Source organism: Calypte anna, chromosome 15, assembly GCF_003957555.1.
Source record: "Calypte anna isolate BGI_N300 chromosome 15, bCalAnn1_v1.p, whole genome shotgun sequence".
Lineage (NCBI taxonomy): Eukaryota > Metazoa > Chordata > Aves > Apodiformes > Trochilidae > Calypte > Calypte anna.
Genome location: NC_044261.1, coordinates 7,745,463 through 7,764,941, shown reverse-complemented (window position 1 = coordinate 7,764,941; position 19,479 = coordinate 7,745,463). Strand labels below are relative to the sequence as shown.

Genomic DNA, 19,479 nt, shown 5'->3' with positions numbered 1-19,479 from the left:
TTACTTCTGTGTAGTAACCCATCAGTCAGACAGCAATCCAGTTGGCCCACAGCCTCCCTGACTTTTTTTGCAAATGGACATGGCACAAATTCTCTCCTTTGTTACTCACCCTCATGCCTAATTCAATGTTTTCTCCTCCATAGACCTCCATACCAGGGTCAAGCAAGCCAATCTCACCAAAATACTCTCGGTCCACTACAAAGGAACATCCAATCATAGCTGGTGTCCTGCACAGAGAAATTAAAGCAAGAAAAAAAGTCATTTATTAGCTACAACAGAACCCACCTCATAACTAATTTACACAGATGAAACAAATACCAAATACCCAGCACACTGCCAGCCACACCTGGACCAGCTCTCTGTGACACTTGAGATGTGAAGTACCCCATGCATGGAAGTGAAGCATCAGGTGGGTTTTCCTTTGCTTTACAGACACCAGGTCTGTGCTGAAGCTTAAGTTCAACACCATACAGAGTAGCACAAGAACGAGGCAACACTTTATTGGAAGACTAATACCTAAAGCAAAATCCCACAAGCTTTGTCAGAAATGAGCAATGTCCCTATTGGAAGTAAGAGCATGTCAAGAGTTATGGATCAACCATGATGTGAAGTCTGGCAAGGGACTTCTGGCGTCAGCTCTAGCAGATAAATTTCAGCCTTGGTGAAGCTGTTCCATTAACATTTCTATGTTTGCTGAGGTGAGACTTTAGAAAAGGAAATATTTTCAGATTAAAAGATTCTGCCCTCAGATCTGCCACTGTCCAACTGGGTGATTGCAGATAAAACACTTCACTCCTCAGAGCATCAGTGTCTTTACAACTAGAATTGGTTCTACTCTTCTTTACAAAACCTGTCACTGAACAGCACTACATGACAACAGAATTTGAGATCATTTATCAAATGAACACAAGCATTAACTCAGTGCAATACAAGCTGGTGACATTCCCATTTGTCAGCACTTTCTCTACATCTCTGCACCGATCACAACAGCTGCTGCTTTAAAATCCAGTCTAGGAGCTGGGTTTGGCTACTGCAACCAAACCAACCTGCTTAAAGATTAAAACTTGACTAACTTAAAGTTGGAAAACCAAGAGCCTGCAGCTCCATGTTTCAGTTGCAGATTGCAAAATACCTGCTTTGATCATGAGTAGTCATTTTGCATCCTGGTCTACAGATGTGCCCAGGCCCTGGAGGCAGATGTGTGTCCCCACCTCATTTAATGGGATCCTGACAAACCAGACTGCTGAGCCAGGGAAACTATAAAATTGTTGGAGAAACCAAACTCTTTTGGAGCTGATCTAGAAGAATGAACCATGTTCCCTGTTCCATTGGAAAGGAAGCAATTTTGAACCATCTGGCAGATATAACATCATCCCTGACAGTGCTATTGTGAAAAAGACATCAGAAAAATTCAAGTTTATGCCAATTTTCTATTTTTTAATAGGGAATGCTCTACGTATGGACAAGCTTATATATCTACACCATGAAAACCTTCTATAGAAACAAAGATAACTAAAAAGGTCTAAAAACAATTTTAAGAAGTGTCTTTTGTAATGGACTAATATTATACTGTCATTATAAAGTCTCTTTTTGTCCCAGATACCTGCATGTTGCTTCAACTTCTACAGAAAGCTATTCACAAGGTATTTGGTCATGACACTTGAGAAACATATTAATGAGGCACTTTCATATAGATGTGAAAAATTGCCCTGGCTGGGAAAATGAGCATTTTTTTTTACCTATGTATTGATGGATCCCCCCAGTAGCAGCAGGTGGCTGCTGGAATGGTGTTTTCACATGAGGTCCTTTTTCTCATCAGCAGTTCACTATTTCTGCAGCAGGAGGTTAAAAAGGCTTCAAACAAATGGCCAAGATATAGTGAGATAAAACAATTCTTTGCTCCTGGGCCTAATGCATATCCCAGCATTGCAGAACACAGCCCAGCCTATGGCAGGAGCTATTTGGTACCCTTGAAAAGGTTCATTTGCTGATATGTTGCTATTATTTACCCTTAATGGGCTCTGCTGTAGCACTCACATTACTGGTACCACTTCAGCATATCTCCCTTGCACTTTTTCTCAGTTTGAAAGCCATTGCAACCTCTCAGATCATTACAAGCCCAGGCTGCAGTGCACACTATCCCTGTCATGTTTTCTCTGCATATTTACAAAAGGCAGCTGTTAACAGGAACACATTTGAACAGTGCTGACAAAGAAGTTGAAGCTTAACTCTTGTGTTCCACTCTTAGAGAGAGATGCATCCCCTGGACCATGAGCTGTGGGGACAAGATTCAGTGGTGTTTACAAAGGCAAACATTCAGCTTCCACAGACACCTTTGGAGTGAAGTGGGGCTCTAAGCCAGGTCCCTGCACCCATTCAGTCAAAAAGACTGAAGGAACCTGAGGCCAGATGTCAAAAACCCTGTGAGGAATCTGCAGCAGGGTCATCAACAACATCCTCAGTGCCCAGACCTCTCCCACACACACCCCAGTTCTCCTTTGGTGTGTGGAAAATACTCCAGGACTTCTCTGTTTGGTGCTGTTATTTGTGAGGACATTCTGTTGGATCAGTCTCTAGTCAGAAGTGGTCTCAGAGCTCTCTGAAAACCATGCATGTATGGGCCTGGGTACTCCTGTCTGGGCACATCCATCTTCTGTTGATGGATTCTAAACATCAGGACCTTTGCAAGGTGGATGACATTTATAAATTCAAGTTATTTGGTAAAATGCATCTTCCTGTTCATGGTTCCTGGAGCCATGCCTGGACAGACTTGCCTAAGAAGGCTGAGAGTTATTTACACAGGACCAGACATATCCTGTATACATCCCACATTGCTGAAAACCATATTTTTTAGGCTACCAAGGAATAAAGTGGAAAGTGAAATAAAGAAAGGACATGACCAAGGGAAGGGAATTCAGGAGCTCTGAAATGAAATAAGCCTTTAAGGGAAAGTTTATGTATTTAAGTGTTGACTGTGATTAAAAAGGGGAGGAGGTAGGGGGAAGAATGCAAGCTGCTTCCTTATTTTTTGTTTTTATGTATTTAAAGTTAATCAACACAGGCTTCACTGCTGCTTTTAGACTCGTTCTCTTTCCAGTTCCACCAAAAAATCCTCTGGAGGCAGCTCTTTACAGTGGTGGGATGCTCCCACGAGGACATTTCTCCTTCCTAATGAGAAATGGAACCTCCAGGCTTTGCAGAATGTTCTCAGGTGCTGAAATCTCTCTCTCTCTCAGGGATGGATTTTTGCAATTGTCAGTTCTGTCCATTAAAAGACTGACTTGTTAATTGAATGGGGGTGGGAAAAACATTTTAGATGCAACTACATAATCATCACTCACAGACTAATGCCACCAAGGACTGCATTTGCAAATCCTTTTCTCTCTTCTATTTTGTTTTCTTCTCATTAGGTAGATCAAAATACAGATTTCAGGGCTTATTCAGGAAAGAAAATGTTTTCAGGAATAAACAACAATAGCAGCACAATGGCAGAAGTGACCATATCCAGCTTTTCAGAGAATCATGTAAAAAATGCCACTGTCAGTGCTTTTCTCTACCTGAACTGGCTGCCTGCAGCCCCTGCCCTTCTGCACAGCAGCAAAGCTACAATCCCAGAAGCTGAGCTGAAAACCCTGTGGCTCTGCCCTGACACCATGGCAGAACTTGCCTGCCAACACAATGTTGAACTGTCAGCAGTTCTATCAAGTTCAATCAGAGTTTTGGGCACAGTTTTTGTGAAGTACACCCCATAAGAGTGAGCAAAAGTCTGAAAGAGACTTCAGCAGCTTGAAGTAGGTTTTTTCCAGTACCTAAACCTCCAGCATATCAGCCACAGTGCTGCAAAGACTTCCCTTGAAAGTCAGTACTGGATATATGAGCAAAAACAACTGTGTTAACACAGCTGAAACACTGCTCACTAGCCAAGGGGCAGCAAGTGAGAAGGTGCTTGCATTTCACAGCTTCAGAATAAAATATATTAACCTAAGCCATACTGCTATATATAATAGGACCTTTTTCCTTAAGTGATGGACTTTCTAGTAAAACAGTGACATTTTTAGAAGGAAAGTATCACAAAATAGCAATTAGAGGTGCACTATTTTGTACTGACACCTCAAAGGTGTTGGGAAACTTAATTGATCTGTGGAATATTCTTTGACACAACTGAGGATGTTATAAGCTTTAATTATAACCAACAGCAGCACTCATGGGGGATCATGTGGGAAATACAGCAAAATAGCTTTTGCAGCTAAAACCTTCCAATGCAGCACAGAGTGGTATTGATTCTGCACTGGAGAAAGATACAGCATAGTCAATTTGTGGAAATTACCTGATGGCATGGCTGTAACGAGGGAGATATGAGAGAGCCATTACTCTGGGTAATGCTCTGGGGAGTGGGAGGAAGCAGAGAGCAGAATGTTTCTGTGGTTCAGGTTCCTAAGCAGCATCTCACCCCTAGCCTGGCACACAATTCAGGAGACCTGCATGGTACCTGCATAAGCATTTGCTTTGATTTACAACTCATGCCTTCTTTACCAGGCTGTGAGAACAGACCTCAAGGACAGATTTGCTGCTCAGGAGCTAAAGGAAAAAAAATTACAACCTTAATGATGGGAAGGGTTCGTTAACCCAGTTGGAAATGTGAAAAAAAGCAAGCCAGAGTGCTTACTGCAGAAAGACAGGGCAATAGGGATGTAGAATAACTCTTCAGTTCCCCACAGAAGTATATTTTTTGAAAGAAGCAGGATACCCATCAGAACCTGGACAAATATAAAATAAACTGCTCTGTTAGAGACTCCTGTGAATCAGCAGCTGAGAGATGACCATAATCAATCAATCAAGTCACCACTTTTAGTATTACATGACAGAATGGTTTATCCTGAAAGCCTTTACAGATGAGCCCTAAGCTCAGGAACACAGACTGATTTCTTCTCAGAGCAGCAAAGAGCCAAAGTGTGGCTGCATCAGCACCACCCTGACAGACTAGGAGGGGCCTGACTGGCACAAGAGAAGCTCCCACACCCCCAGCCTGGGGTGGGCAGCACACAAACCATTTCAGCCCCTGATGAACAAGACACACAAGCTTCCCAGAGTGCCTGGTTCAGTGTGTACATCCACATTCCTACAGGTACCAAGCTATGGCACATCAAGGCAGTAAGTGAGAACATATGTGCCAGGGAAATGCACCAGTGCTGCTGGAGGAAGATAAAATGGAAAGCTGTGCAGTGCTTGGCTGGGTGAGGCTGACTGATGACTCTCATGTTAGTGGCTGCTGCTCAAGAAATCCAACACAGGGCAAGTCCATCCCAATCACAGCAGACAAGCCAGAGCTCAGGGTACCAGAACCTCCTTACTGTTCCAAAAAACCCCAGCTTGTTTCAATGAATAGGCAAATTCATTAGAAAGCCTCTGAAATAGGATGCTTTGTTACACTGTTTGTTGCCACATGATAAGACGTTCTTGGGCTGTGTGTTCTGAGGAACACAAATGGAAGATGATGTGATGGACACAGCGTGTCAAAATAACAATCCTCATTTACATTTTCACATTAGAGACATCTTACATCTCAAATGTCAAACATGCAAAATGGATTGCCTGCTGAAGGTGATTTGAGGAACATCAATTGTTCTGAATTTCAGAGTGCTAACAAGGAAAAGAAAAAAAAAAAGAGACAACTTTAAATTGTATCAGAAATCTTTAGAAAATTTGACACTTTGTTCTTGCTATTTCTTTACTTTTGTTGGCACTTCAAGGACACATCCTCTTTGTCATGTGCACCACAACAGCTGATGTGACATTTTACGGTGTGCATTTGACATGACTGCTTATATAGTGCCCCACTGGCTTGAGGGACAATTCCTGCTCCTTCCCAGCAAGGCTCTGAGTAGGATCACACCACTGGTGGTGTTGAAGAATGTAGAGGATGAAGCTTTAAATAGGAAAATTCTGAGAAAAAAGTAAGCATATCTGTTGTATAATCCCAGAAGAAAACAGGAACTGGACTCTGCTTTCTAAATGTCTCACCCAGTTTTGCAGATCAATATTTGTCCATACAATGCAAACTTCAGAAATGCCAAGGCTCTGATCCTCGTTTTTTTAACACCAAAAATCTTTAATCCCTTTGGAGATCTGGGAGGAAGTATTTAGCTACAGCAACCACAGAACCAGACATGGGGTTATTAGTTATTAGCCTTTTCTTTCACAAAACACACACAGAGACACAAAACAAACCCAGTGTTTGCTGAAAACAGTGTCAAAGGAAGCCTTAAAAGGGACAGTGCCAGGACTGAACAAACTTGCAGGTTTGGTGCTGATGAACAGTCCTGCAATCTTATAAATGCACTGAACAGACACATGGATCCCAACACCACCAACACAAACCAGTCTGCATGCCTTGCAAACTGGAAATAGAAAGTTGCAGTAAAATACATGCTGTGGAAAATTGGTTATAAACCCTAAATCTGTACCAAACCAACAGAGATTTCTGAAAAGCTTTCCTCAGAAATCTTTTTCCCCCCCACCTTTTCAAAATACACCTTACATGTTTTACAGCTAGGAAGTTCCCATTATGGGAGCTTTCAAATCTCAGTTCTAAGTACAGATTTCCTGATCCTCCATCCATAAGAATCCAAGTTCATTATTTCTATTCACATATTTGCCATATCACTTAAAAGCCAAAAAATGACATTGCATTTCTATAGCCAGACATAACAAAATAGCACAGCCAAATGCTGTAACAAATTCATCCAGGTGCCACTGCTTTGGAGGCCCATCAGAAAGCAGTGCAGTGTGGCTATAAAGTGTGTGCTCTGCTCTCCCAGATCATTGCCTTCAAACCAGGTGTTCCCAGGGAGACAGGTAAGGTTAGACATTGAATTCTCTGCATTTTACAGTACATAATTCATGATTTGCAGGGGACATACTTAAGCAATCAGAACACTTTAGTGCTCCTGGTATCTGTCAGTGAGGGTTGGGTGCTCTCCTCCACGTGCTCCCTGTCCCATCTATCTCCAGGCAGTTTATGCACTGTTGAGCTGGAGGGTTTCCTCACTTAGGGTCAGAATAAAATCACTGTTCTCAGGAGCCAGCTACTTATGTGTGTCAGATTTTAACATTACTCAGTGCTTGAGTTTGGACCTTAATCACTTCTGTATCAGTTCAGCTCAGTACCAGCATAATGCCAGCAACAGCTTGAACATAAACCTGAGGAAAGACCATGATAAATAAAGGTTTAAAATTTTATGGTTCTGAAAACCACTCTTATCTCTGCATAGCAAGGATAAAATTCCTTATTCTCTGTTAAAAAGTTCTGTAGTTGCATTTCCAGAAGTATTTGCAGATGCAGCTTTAAAGACCACCTGAGGTACCACCTCTGTGAATCACATCTTAGGAACTTGCTAAGGTTTAAGCTTTTACTTCAGTCTTGTCTGATAAGTGATCATTGTCTCCAGAACAGAAGATACTCAAATATTAGAATGACCCATGTGAAAATTAATGCAGTGATTTCACATATAAGCTGGAAGTAATGAAGTGTGCAAAAGCTTTCAGGAATAAAAGACTGAAACTCTGATTTCAGGAATGAAAGCTTTGGCTGATTAATTTTCCTCCATCAAGAAACTATTTCTCTGGGCTGAGTGAAACAGATATAACACACCTGCACTTCTAAAACAATGTGAGAAGATCGGGGCATGTTATTCAGGAAAACTAATTTCCTAAGTAATTACTTCCCTGCTTATTGTGGTTTCAAGCTGAGCAAGGGTCCCTGGTGAAGGACTGTGCTGTCCTGTGGCAAATGAGGTTAATGGTGATGTGTAACTCTGTTTTGCCATCATAGGGCATGAGAATGAACTTAAGTGCAACTTGCAACACTTGCTCAAATGTGAAGTTTTACTCTCTGTATAAGGGATGGATCCTGTGAAATGGCCCCATCCAACTGATCACTTAGAACTGCAAACAGTTTGTTCTTTGTCTGCTTTGTCTGAAGTGCTTGGGAAGACTTCTCAGGGGTTTTTAACTCAACCTCTGTGCTGAAAGGGTTCAGAGAAGCATCAGCTTCTCTGCCAGAGCCTACACTGGAATCATGCAATAGAATTTTAGCTTTAGGATGAAGTTCAGATACAACAAAATGAAGATGACTCTAAGGTGGTAATTTCTGTCCTTCCTAAGAAATGTCAAAAATGGGGCAGAGCAACCTAAAGCACACATCTGAACTTATTTTTTATATATATTTATTTCTCTTGTTGGCAGCAATAGTACAATTTGCTCAGCATAGATGTTGGGCAAGCTTCTGCACTGAAGAAACTCTTCTACTAGGAGTAAAGGAATTTTAAAATGAAAAGGATAGAAAGCTTATCTCTTATCAGCTCCTCTCTCCCCACTGTAACAATTCTCAAAAACACTATCACAGTTACTGGAACAGTATTTGCTTTGAAAATTCCATTTTTGTAAGGTAAAATGTTCCCTTAAGAGAAAAAGAAAATGGCAGTCTGGCTTCATGGTCTGTTTTCATTTTTAAATTAATCCAGTGGTAAAACTCAGAACATATGCAAAGTTCTGGAGAAAAAAAAAAAAAAAAAAAAAAAAGAGAGCAACTCTCCAACAAGGCAAGGCAAATACACCTCCAGGTAGTGCTGCTGGGAAGGTTTGGGCTAATGGCCAAGAGTGCTGCATACAGACCAAAGTGAAGCCACTTTTTAATACAAAATAGCTTCACTTCTCATTTCAACAATGTTTCACTGGCTTATTTCTCATCCCAGAGTCCACTGGAAAACAGAAGCACAGATGAAAAAGATCCTGCTACCCTACTAAGGGCCACAAAGGTGAACTAAAATCTTATGTTCACAATTAGAGCACCTGCACTCCTACGTACACTGCGGGGCAGCTCTGACAGTCACCACACACACACCTCCAGCTTTGTAGAGCCATCTGCTTTTTTCATGTTCATTTTTCATGTTCATTTTCATGTGTTTTCACGTTCATTTTCCTCTCCCTGTACAAAGCCCAGAGCTTTGCTTCCCTTCAACTCCCCCTCTGCAGGCGGTACCATAATGACAGTAAGTGGGAGATTTACCTGATGGGAGCTGACTCATCCCCTTTATCCAGCCAGTCCTGGGGTGGGATTATGTACATGCACCAGAGGCCCCAGTTGTAGCCATGGGCTGCATTGGCATACTGCTGCACTTCAAAAGTGTTGTACTTGATGTTGTCAATAGCTGGTAAGATGATTCGCTTTCGATCCTCTCTGATGCGGGTAAGTGCAGGTTCTACCCTGAGAACAAGAAAAACAGCAAAATGTTTGACAGCCATCCAGTAATCCCACTCTGCAGGCTGATAAAACAAAATTCTCTTAACGCTGAGAGCAGTAACCCAGGGAGATGGCAGCCCAGAACACGGCAGAGTGGGATGCAAAGCAGGTCACTGAGATACATTGAAGAGGCTGAGGCTTGGTGTGGAATAATTTACACAACAACGGCACATGAATTATTGCCCTCATGAAGTCATATCAGTGTACAACAGCACAAAATTTTACCAAGCACTTTTTCTGAGGCCTGGAGCCTGTAATTTTATTTGCAGGAGGCAAGTGTGGAGAGATGCTATCACCAAGCCTAACTAAATGTTTCCCTAATGGCTACACCACCGGGATGCCTGGTAGTGATTAAAACCTGCTCTTGCTGACACAGCCTAAAGAACAAAAGGTACAGCAGGGACTGAAGAAATCTGAAGGTTGCTCAAAGGTTTTCATCTTGATTTTTAAGGACTGACCCCACTGGGTCTGGTTTGAATGACAAGTGTGGCTACATTATGCCTTCTAAAACCTCTTTGGGGATCAGAAGGTTTCAATTGCCAGATGGTGCAGAAGCAGAGAGCTGCAGGATGTGTGCCATCATTTCAAAAGGCTTTAAAACATCAATGGACTTTCAATAGAAGCTACATCCCAAAGTGGTTCAGTAAAGCAAAAAGCTTCAGTGCAAACATTCATTTCTGACCAAGGTAGTCTGAAGTTGCCACGGCTGTACAGAGAAACTGCTCCAAAGAGGTAGCAGGCTTACAGAAGGCTGGAAAGCCCTTCTCAAAGCAGTCTCTGAAACAGGCACTGATTCATTTCTTTGTAACCATGTTTCCCCTTGAAATATGCTTTGAAGATTTTGCAGATCTCTCACATATATCTTTAAGGGAATGGTGGTTTGCTGCAACCCACAGAGGTAGTAGGATTTTAACATTGATCTTTTCTCATTATTCTTTTGTTGCTGGTTAAAAGGCAATTCCTTTGTGGTTTCAAGTTTGTTACTTTACATTTTATTATCTTCAGTTTATTTCCATGTATTTTCTTGTACAGGCCATCAGAAATGAACAAGTTATGAAACTCATTCAGCCTCTATTGAGGTTTTGAATCATTGTCTCTGTACTTGAATATTTGTCTTTAATATTCACAGACTCTATATCACTTATATGAGGGGATATGCTGCTTTCCTTCTCTTCTTTTTACCCCTCCCAGATCAGTACAAAGATGAAGATTCAGTGAAACCCTTGAGTATTGATGATGAGCTACTTACTGCATTTAACTACCTGAAAACAACGTAAAATATGACAAAAAGGAGTCACAGCATTTTGTTTGGAGAGAGGTCAAAGGCAGTTAAACTACTTTTATATAGATTCCTCTAGAAAAATGGAATTTGACTTTATCAGTTAAATGTCAATAACAGAGTATGAAAATTTTCATAAAAGGGATGATCACAAGGTTGGTGGGAAGAGAAGAATGACATTGCAAGTTGCAGCAATTCTCCCTGAGATCAAGTATTGAAAAAGCTAAAAGAGAAAAGAAATTCTTCTCCCTTAGTGTCAGATGTTTGCAATAGAATCCCCATATCCAAAGGTAATTGCCTCAAACTTTCAGTCTCAGCAGAGGCAGGCAGAGGCTGGCACTTTTATAGTAAGATGTTTCTCATAGTGATGTAGGCACTGAAAATAAGTGAGATTAAAAATGTTTCAGAGGAGCCTTTTTTTGATTATAAATGGAATTCAGCCTGTGACTTTGCAAGACAGCTTAAAATTGGACTGTTGAAGTGGATCCCCAATAAGGGTTAGTGAAAGAATGTGAAGAAAATATTTAACAGTCACTTTGATTTTCAGCTCTTGATTATATTTGTGATTGTGTTCATCTGATACTTGTGTCTTGGAAATGCTAATCTGGGGCCTCATCTTCTTCAGAGCAAGAACAAGAATCCATCCTTAGCTCAGGTGTTGTTGTCACACCACCCATCACCAAACTACTCCCATTCCTCTACAGTTCAGCATCTGAAAGCTTTAACAGAAGTGATGGCTTCATAGATACCAGTGTTCTTTCCCTGCTTTTTTGCCCCTTCTCTTGCTTTTTCCATGGTGCGTTTGAAGCAGCTTCAGGCAGCTCCCAGGTATAAAAGGAAAAGAGTGTAAGAAGTTGCTGAAGTCCATGTCCAACACCAAGACCCTGCTGATGAGCTGCAATATGTTAGTTATGTGTTTCCTTTCCACTGCTGGCAGCAAGGCAGGATCCTGATTAGGTAAATAAACCAGATGTGCATTTTAAGATTCATCTCTATTTTTCACAGATGCAAAAATGTTGTATCTGCCTCAATGTACTTTATGGACTCAGAGTAGTATCTATTGTTACCAAGTTATTTACTGGAGCAAGAAGCATATTCTCTCAGGCATATTCATAAACATGATGGATTTCAGTACACTAACTATAATCAAAAGATTCAGCTTCAAAGGTAACGCTTCACAACATCAGCTTCTTTTTTTTCCACCCTAATAAAAACCAGACAATTTGGGCTGGAATTTGAGTGACATAAGAAGTTCCTGATTTATATCCTCTCTAAAATATATATATTTGTCAGTGTACTCCTCTCACTCTGAATAGATTGCTGGTGAATGGTTCAAGCCAGAAGAGAAAGGACAGTAAATTTACTTCTCTTATAGACTCCACTAGGCTAAAGGGTTTTCACTTGGGTTTTATTCCTTTGAAGCAGTTCCAGAAATACAGTGACACAGAGCTGCAGTCCTATTCCCAGGACTCAGCCCTGTGATTGACAGTGCTTGCATGACACTCCACAAAGCACATCACTGTTCCATGATTTATGGGGGCTTCCCACAGGCACAAGGACGTGCTGGGAGGAACATCCACAGCCTGTGACTCCTCCTTACAGAAGCTCTCTTGGGGAGCTTGTGGAAGGAATCTCTGATCAGGAGCAAATTCATTACCAAAGGATGCGTCAATTTATCAAAGACTGTCGAGCACATCACTAAACAAAGCAGATGCATTTAATACATTTAATGCTTTAAATAAGTGGTGCAAAGATAAACATTGGATTTAGAAAAGAGCTAGAAAGCAGAATTTAATCCAGAGTATACAAAAAGTCTGTAAGAAGAACAAGACCAAAGGCAGGGGTCATACTGTGATCACACAGGAATTTCTAATCCCACTGTGTGTCCATCTCTGAACATACATGCATTCTGTATGTCCTATAGGGCTAATTCTGAGCAGCTCAAACCCCATGGGAAACCACAGCCAACAAAATTTTTTATGCTGCTTTATGTTCTTATCAGATTGCTGGAGAGGTCACAGCAATGGGAAAGTCTGATTTTTCACACTGCTGAAAAGAACAGCTTCTTCCAGATTAAAACCAGATAAAAACAAGCCAGCAATGAGCTCCACAGCACACACAATTGTAGAATTTACCTTTTTCAATACTTAAAAACACCTGCTGACTTCAAGGAGACTTTTAGAAAGGCAAAATGTAGGAATAAATGCATGTGATCTAAGAGAAGCCACATGCATGCTGCAGGCCAGCTCCTCTTCTGCTCCTGCTTCAATGGGCTTCACAACTTCAGGGCTGCTTTCCTGACATGAAGCATCTGAGGAGCAGACCCAGAATACTTCTCAGTTCTTAATTAGAATGATTGCACTAGGAATTTGTCAGTAACTCCTCCCCTGAAGTTACTTTTTCTAAATTTGTCCAAAAGTAAATTCTTTCATAAATGACAGGAATTGCATTGGGAAGAGTCTCTCACATTCTGCCCTGTCCCAGCTGGATATCCAAATACCCCAATCACTGGGTTCTTTTGAAAGAAAAATGTATTTCTTCCCCTCTCCACAATATCAATTCTATTTTTTACCCAACCAAAAAAAAAAAAAAAAAAAAAAAAAAAAAAAAAAAAAAGAAAAAAGAACAAAAAAGTCCAGCCTATTATTTTCCCTCTTTCACAAATCAGAATTTATTATTTTTTTCTCTTGCAAGGACTTAAGTTCTCATAAGACATAAATGAAAGACAACATGGTCTTTTCTGGTCTTTTCTGCTAGATTTTATGGCTCAGCAGGTTTATCACCATATTTTACTCTGACTGTACCACTGTCAGATACCATGAAGCAAAACCTTAACACAGAAATGTAAGAAAAAAATCTGTGTAAACCAAAATCTTATTTTGCATGTGATTTTATATGCTACCTCACATTTCCCTGACAATATCCATTTATCAGATGCAGACAAGCAGATCTACTGACATACATAACTCTTCACTGAGGCCATCTGAGGAATATTTCATGCAGAATGCCTTTCCCTTAAATAAGTGTTCAGAAAACTAAGAAAAAATAAATTTCATAGTCCCTTCCTCAGTCACTAAGAGGAGAGAGAAATTCCCCATCTGTTCTACCTGACATCTCTATCAGCATTCCTGGGTGCCCAGGGAGGTTTCAGCCCTGCAGCCCCCAGCCAGAATGGAGGGGAGGCAGCATAAATGCCTGCTGGAGAGTTAAAGATCAGCTTTTTGGCTGCCAAATCTGAATAGCTCTTTTCTGCACCACTGAAAAGCAATGAAGATGCTTCAATGAACACTCCAGGTTGTTTAGGTAGGTGAATGGTTGAAGTTGATTCTCTGGCATGTCCTCTGTGTGTGCACTGGCACTGGCCCATGAATCTGAAAGGCCCACTTGGTTATTGTGGCAGGCTTCCCTCTCCACTCAGATAACATTAGTTCACTTGTGCTACCTAAAATATATATTCCATTAAGTTACCAAACAATCCTAATGGATGATAGAGGAGAAAACACTCCCTTAACAAACACATCTCCTTTCCTTTGTATTTGCATAAAAAGATTCTTCCCGGTGAAACTCAGCATGGTACCAGGGATGCTGCAATGAACCAGTGTCCTGAGCAGGAGTTAGAGATGTGAACCCTCTGGAGAGGGAGGACTGCAAATGTAACTTCACCCTCACCTTCAGCACTTCTCTCACTAGAAGAAAAGATCAACCTGGACTTTGTTATGTCCCCAAGGATCCACGTGAGCTTTAACAGGAGGGACTGGGAATTTACGTGCTGGTAGTGTTTGGCTTCCAGTGCATTGCATGAGAAAATAAGCAAGGAAATTTTCTAGCAAGCAAAGACCTTGTGGGTTTGCCCTACAAAAGCACAACCATGTCCCTGCTATATAGTACTTGGGATAAAAAAAAGCCAGGGTTAACTTTCTTTTTCCTTTACACACTTTCTGGATAATCCATTGCTTGTGGCCACTGTAGCAAATGCCACTGCATGGTACAGTATAGATGAGCACCTGCAAAGTATTTTCCATAGACCTGAGGATCCTGATCTGTAACACTTCTTAGTTCATTAAAATGCCCAGTTTTTTTTTTTTTTTTAAAACACTGCCAGCTTCAGGGGTAAGCCACAGTGATAGGGTGTGTGTGGAACAGTCTGATGGATACTCAGCTTATATTTCATGTCCTTTTTCTCATGTCGAGCTGTCCCTGTCCCTCTTGTATATTAAAATCTTTTGATGAAATCCTCTTACTCCAGTGCTTCCTTATTGATACTCCCCCTTTGTCTGGCAAAATTTTAATTACTATGGTACTGCATAACTCTATTCAGAGCTCCAACACTACCTCTGTGACAGGAGCAAAAGCAATTCCTAAGATAGAATGCAAGAATAATACTCAGTCATTATGTCTTCTTTTATGTCTCCTAGCACCCTCTTTATGGCTGCTAATATATTGTGGTTTCTGCCTTTCACTTACTGATTTCTGCTCTCCTTCACTCAATGTGTCCTTATTCTCACCCAGAGAATTAACACTCCCCTCTGCTATCTCTCTCCTGCTCTCAGTTATCCGTAGTGCACTTCTCCTTCTCATGTTATTCTTTCCCAGCTCTCAAAGCCCAGGATTCTGTGTAATGTTCAGCAACACAATTAGCAGCCAGGGCACAACTCTTGCTGGGTGTTGCTTAACACTTAGTGAGTGGACCCAGTGCAGAAGTCAGAACACGAATGAAGAAACTTCAGAGGACTGAAAGGAGAACTGAACTGTATGAGCTAAAATACACACTCAGAGAGAGGAGTGTACAAGAGATTTTCACACATTTAGGTTCCTCTGGGTTGCTGACTCTATGAACTGGCTCCTACTGACATTAGGTAACCATTAAAACCAGAAAAGGTTCAACTGCAAGACAGAATTTTAGATATAAACTGCACGCCTACTCTGTAAGGTAATTTAAATTAGAAATTCTATTTGAGAACCAATAGCAGTAGCCTCCCCTTCAGCTTGTCCTCCCCACTTCTGCTCTCACACCAGCAGTACTGGCTCACACTATCAAAAGCCTGAAGGGGACAGGGACAGGTCAGTAGGAAATCTCTACTCTGAGCTAATACATTCCAATACCTGAGAAGCAAAGAAGCAGCAATTAAGTACAGCACAATAAATAATTCAACAGTTAATTTGACCTGCCAGGTTGTAGAGTATTTTTTAATATCCTACTAGACTGTATTTTAGTTTAGACAAAGTGTCCCTGGAGAGTAATGCTGCAAGGGCCTGAAAAATGCTGTGGTGTGATATGAGGGAAAAACTCACCCATAAATGGGGCAACTCTTATTTAAAGAATAGTTTTTTGTTGTCAGAGTCCTGCATATTTCATGAGAAAGTAACAAAGTCTTCCTCTGCTTCTTTCTTAGTTAATCTTCCAACTGATTAGTCAGGTAAAGCAGCCAAACTGGAAGACTAAAATTGTACTGCAGGTACTTTACTTTTAGATAGAATACAAACCACAACAAAAAAACTAATGCTCTTTTCTGTGGGAAGGGAAGTGGCTTTTTAATTGCCTCACAAATAATCCATAGACAGTTTTGAGCAGGAGCAATTTATGTGGCCACTGAAAACATGAAGATCCATTGAAAATGGGGGGAAATAGATGAGACTAAGTAGAAGATGATAGATGAGACTTAGTAGAAGAATGGAAGAGCAGTACTCTAACAAGACACTCCTGTGTGACTATCAAGTTTGTAGGGTTATGGAGCAGGAGTAATGTTAACTTGGTAGCAAAAAACCCAAACCAGTACAGATTGAAGGACTTGTAGTCCCTCCTAGTAAAAGAAGATGAAAAGAAAATTGAGATGACCATAGGTGCACAGAATCAAAACTTGGAAGGAACAGGGAGAACAAAGCTGTCAGCAGCCCCAGAGGTTGAGGGGAGCAACAGGAGAAGAACCAGAAGGGAACACTGAGCCTCCACATGTGGCACTGAAACAAAGGGATACAGGATGCTCCTGGTGCTCATTTGCTGTTCTGGGGCACCCTCTGTGACTGCTGCAGAAGCCAAGTGGTCTCAAAGCAGCTGCACACACTGGCTCAGCAGTAATACTGAGCCTTAAGTGCACTTGTTGAAAGGAGAGTACACCAGGGAGGATGCAGTAAATGCAAACACTTTTTATCTTGGATACACACACAGGCTCACTTACTGAGTAGTCTAGATTCTTGCTATGCTGATTTCCATGTTCCCTGACATTAGTGCAAATCAGCAAGTTTTAAAAAAAAAAAACCCCAACCAACCAACAAACAAAAAAACCCAAACACTAAAGCAAACAGAACCCATTTTCTGCTTGCTGACACCTCTGTCCAGCTTTCTTGGGTACATCAGTGAGATCTCAATGTCCTTTACAGAAATGAATACAAAACTCTCCACATGGCTCAGAAAACTGCTCAGGTAGGACAAGAGCTGCAAACAGGACCCAGAGCATCCTCTCCCCAGTCTCTGGTCCTGTCCAGTAGCTGATATTAGACTACATGAAGATTTGCAATGATTTGGAAGATCTAAATGCTTTAAAAGTAAATAAAGAAATCAAACCAGCTCTTAAGCATCTAGAAAATTACTACAACTGCTATAATAGTCTTTCATAGTCCTGGAGAAAGAAATGGGATGAACATAATCCAGGTGTACTAGAAGACTTACTTTATTGCACCATTTTATAAAGATATTCATGAACATATAAAAATAAACACCCTACTCCTTTGCAATTAAATTTCTCTCTGGTTGTAAGTACAGCTATTTTTAGTTTTAATTTGGGGATATCTCCCAGAACTGCAGAGCATAATCAGCTCCACCATAACCTTGCATCATCATTATCAAACACCAGACTAGCTTTGGAAAATACTCATTTAAATACTGAAGGTATCAGCAGCCCTTTATGCAGCTGGCAGTACCTCTCTGTTCCTTCAGTCCTGACTTCTAGTAATACCAAAGACTGGCCACGGAGTGGTGCTACAAAAATTTATTCCAACTGCAGATCTGGCCCATTAAACCCAAAACTGTGCTTGCCATAGTCAATACTGCTCCCTTGAAAACCAAAGGGGATGTGGCAAGGCATGCTAATTTCAAGCCCCATTAAAAATGTAGGGAATAATTCAACATTTCCCTCAAATATAAATGCAAGAAAAATTATGAGGAAATGAGATTGGTATTCAAGTTTCTAAGAAGAAATGGCAGAAAATGACAAGGAGGTTTAAAAAAGCACTTGAGAGCATGCATCTGCATCTGGCCCAGAGTCTCCTTAATGGTGTCTCCCCGACTGACTGCTTTGGAGGGTTCATATTCGATGGAGTTTAAATTACTTCTCTCTCCACTGAGCTGTACCAGAGCAGACACAACAGCTTTTTTAATGGATCTTGCAGCCATTGCAGAAGATTGTTGGCAATGTTGCAGTAATAAAGAATATTATTCAAAAGAAATTGCTAATCTCACACCACCAGCCTCATCCCAACAGCTTTCCAGCTTCCCTATTGCTAAGCAAACATCTTTCATGGCTTTTGACCCAGGGCACAGTGTGACAGGGCTGCTCTCCTCGTGGGAATAGCCAAAAACTTACCAGCCAATGTTGAATTCCACATGAGCATCAAAGAATCCAACAACAGGAGAGGTTGCTGCTTTCCAGCCTTGGATTCGGGCTCGGATCAATCCTTCTCTCTTGTTGTTCCGCACGATTTTCACCAGACCTGGGTATCTTTTGTTGACATACTGGTCCAGATTAAATTTTAGCTCAACTGCAGGGCAAAAAAAAAAAAAAAACCCACACAAATATTCAGAATGAGAGAAACCCTACAAAATTATCTTTTACTTTGATTTATATTGCAACAGAAGGGTAAAGAAAGCCTTAAATATTCTTAAATCCTTATTCTCACAGATCCAAACCAAGCTGCACAGCTGTGGCATGAACCGGTTCCAAGGGCACCAACTCAGACAAATTTATTGCAAATCAGAGCAATTATTGTGAGACTTGCACAGGTTTGATATGGTCTGATGGATTTGATTACTGTTTTGAAGAGGTAGTTTACCTAAGTATTTTAAAATAATTAACATTCTAATTCTCTGGAGGAGCAGTTCTGATCTTACAGGAGTAAAACATGGGTGACTAGTGATTTTTTTTCCTGACTTATGCTGTTCTGAAGGAGTTTTAAAAATAATCTCAATGGATTTTTTGGTCAAGACCTAATTAAGATTAGAATTAATTTCCTTGAATTTCAAAGGTTTTTCCTTAAATATAATTAAGACTCTTCAATAACAGGCTTCTTCCCTGTTGAACTAAATGTATATTGAAGATTTCAGATAGACTTCTCTTTTGTTCATTTTCAGGCATTCAGCCACAGATGGTGCAGAAGTCATTCACTTTATTCAGCTTCATTTCAATAGGCATATGAGCAGGCAAAGTACCAAATGGTCTCTGTATTTTTTTAACTAAATGTATTTTAGTAATTTATTCACACTGCAACTTATTCATAATGAGTCTTTTACTCAAATGTGTTTATTAGGAAAACTAATAAGAATGTAGAAGCTTCCAGGACAATGGGATGAGGGTGCCCATTCTGTTTCATTCTCATAGTCTAACTTGCTCCCTACATCAAAAAAAAAAAAAAAAAAAATATCCCAGACTCTATATCTGATATTATAAATGCCTGTTTAAATTTAAGTCATGGAGAAGCAGAGTGTGCTGTCATGTAAAACAGAATAGCAACTATCTTTAAGGAGAATCTGAAGTCCCACTTTTGGAAGTAGAATTTAAGCTCATAGTCTATTAGTGTTGCTACTCCTGTGGATCTAAAACTTTGGAGAAAAGTGTAATTTCTATGTTAGGATTGCCAATACAAACATCATTCATCCTGTGAGGGTTTCAATGAAATCACCAAAATT

At 40.6% G+C, this 19,479-nt stretch overlaps 1 protein-coding gene across 1 annotated transcript in view; it reads right to left on the bottom strand.

The window, feature by feature from the left end:
• The window catches only part of GALNT9 (polypeptide N-acetylgalactosaminyltransferase 9), a 122,236-nt gene that overhangs the window by 61,115 nt on the left and 41,642 nt on the right, over positions 1-19,479 (bottom strand). The window contains exons 4-6 of the mRNA XM_008502757.2: positions 18,161-18,335; positions 9,068-9,265; positions 110-227 (exon numbers count right to left, since the gene is read on the bottom strand). Coding sequence (XP_008500979.1) covers positions 110-227; positions 9,068-9,265; positions 18,161-18,335 — 491 coding nt within the window. The remainder of the gene's footprint in view (positions 1-109; positions 228-9,067; positions 9,266-18,160; positions 18,336-19,479) is intronic.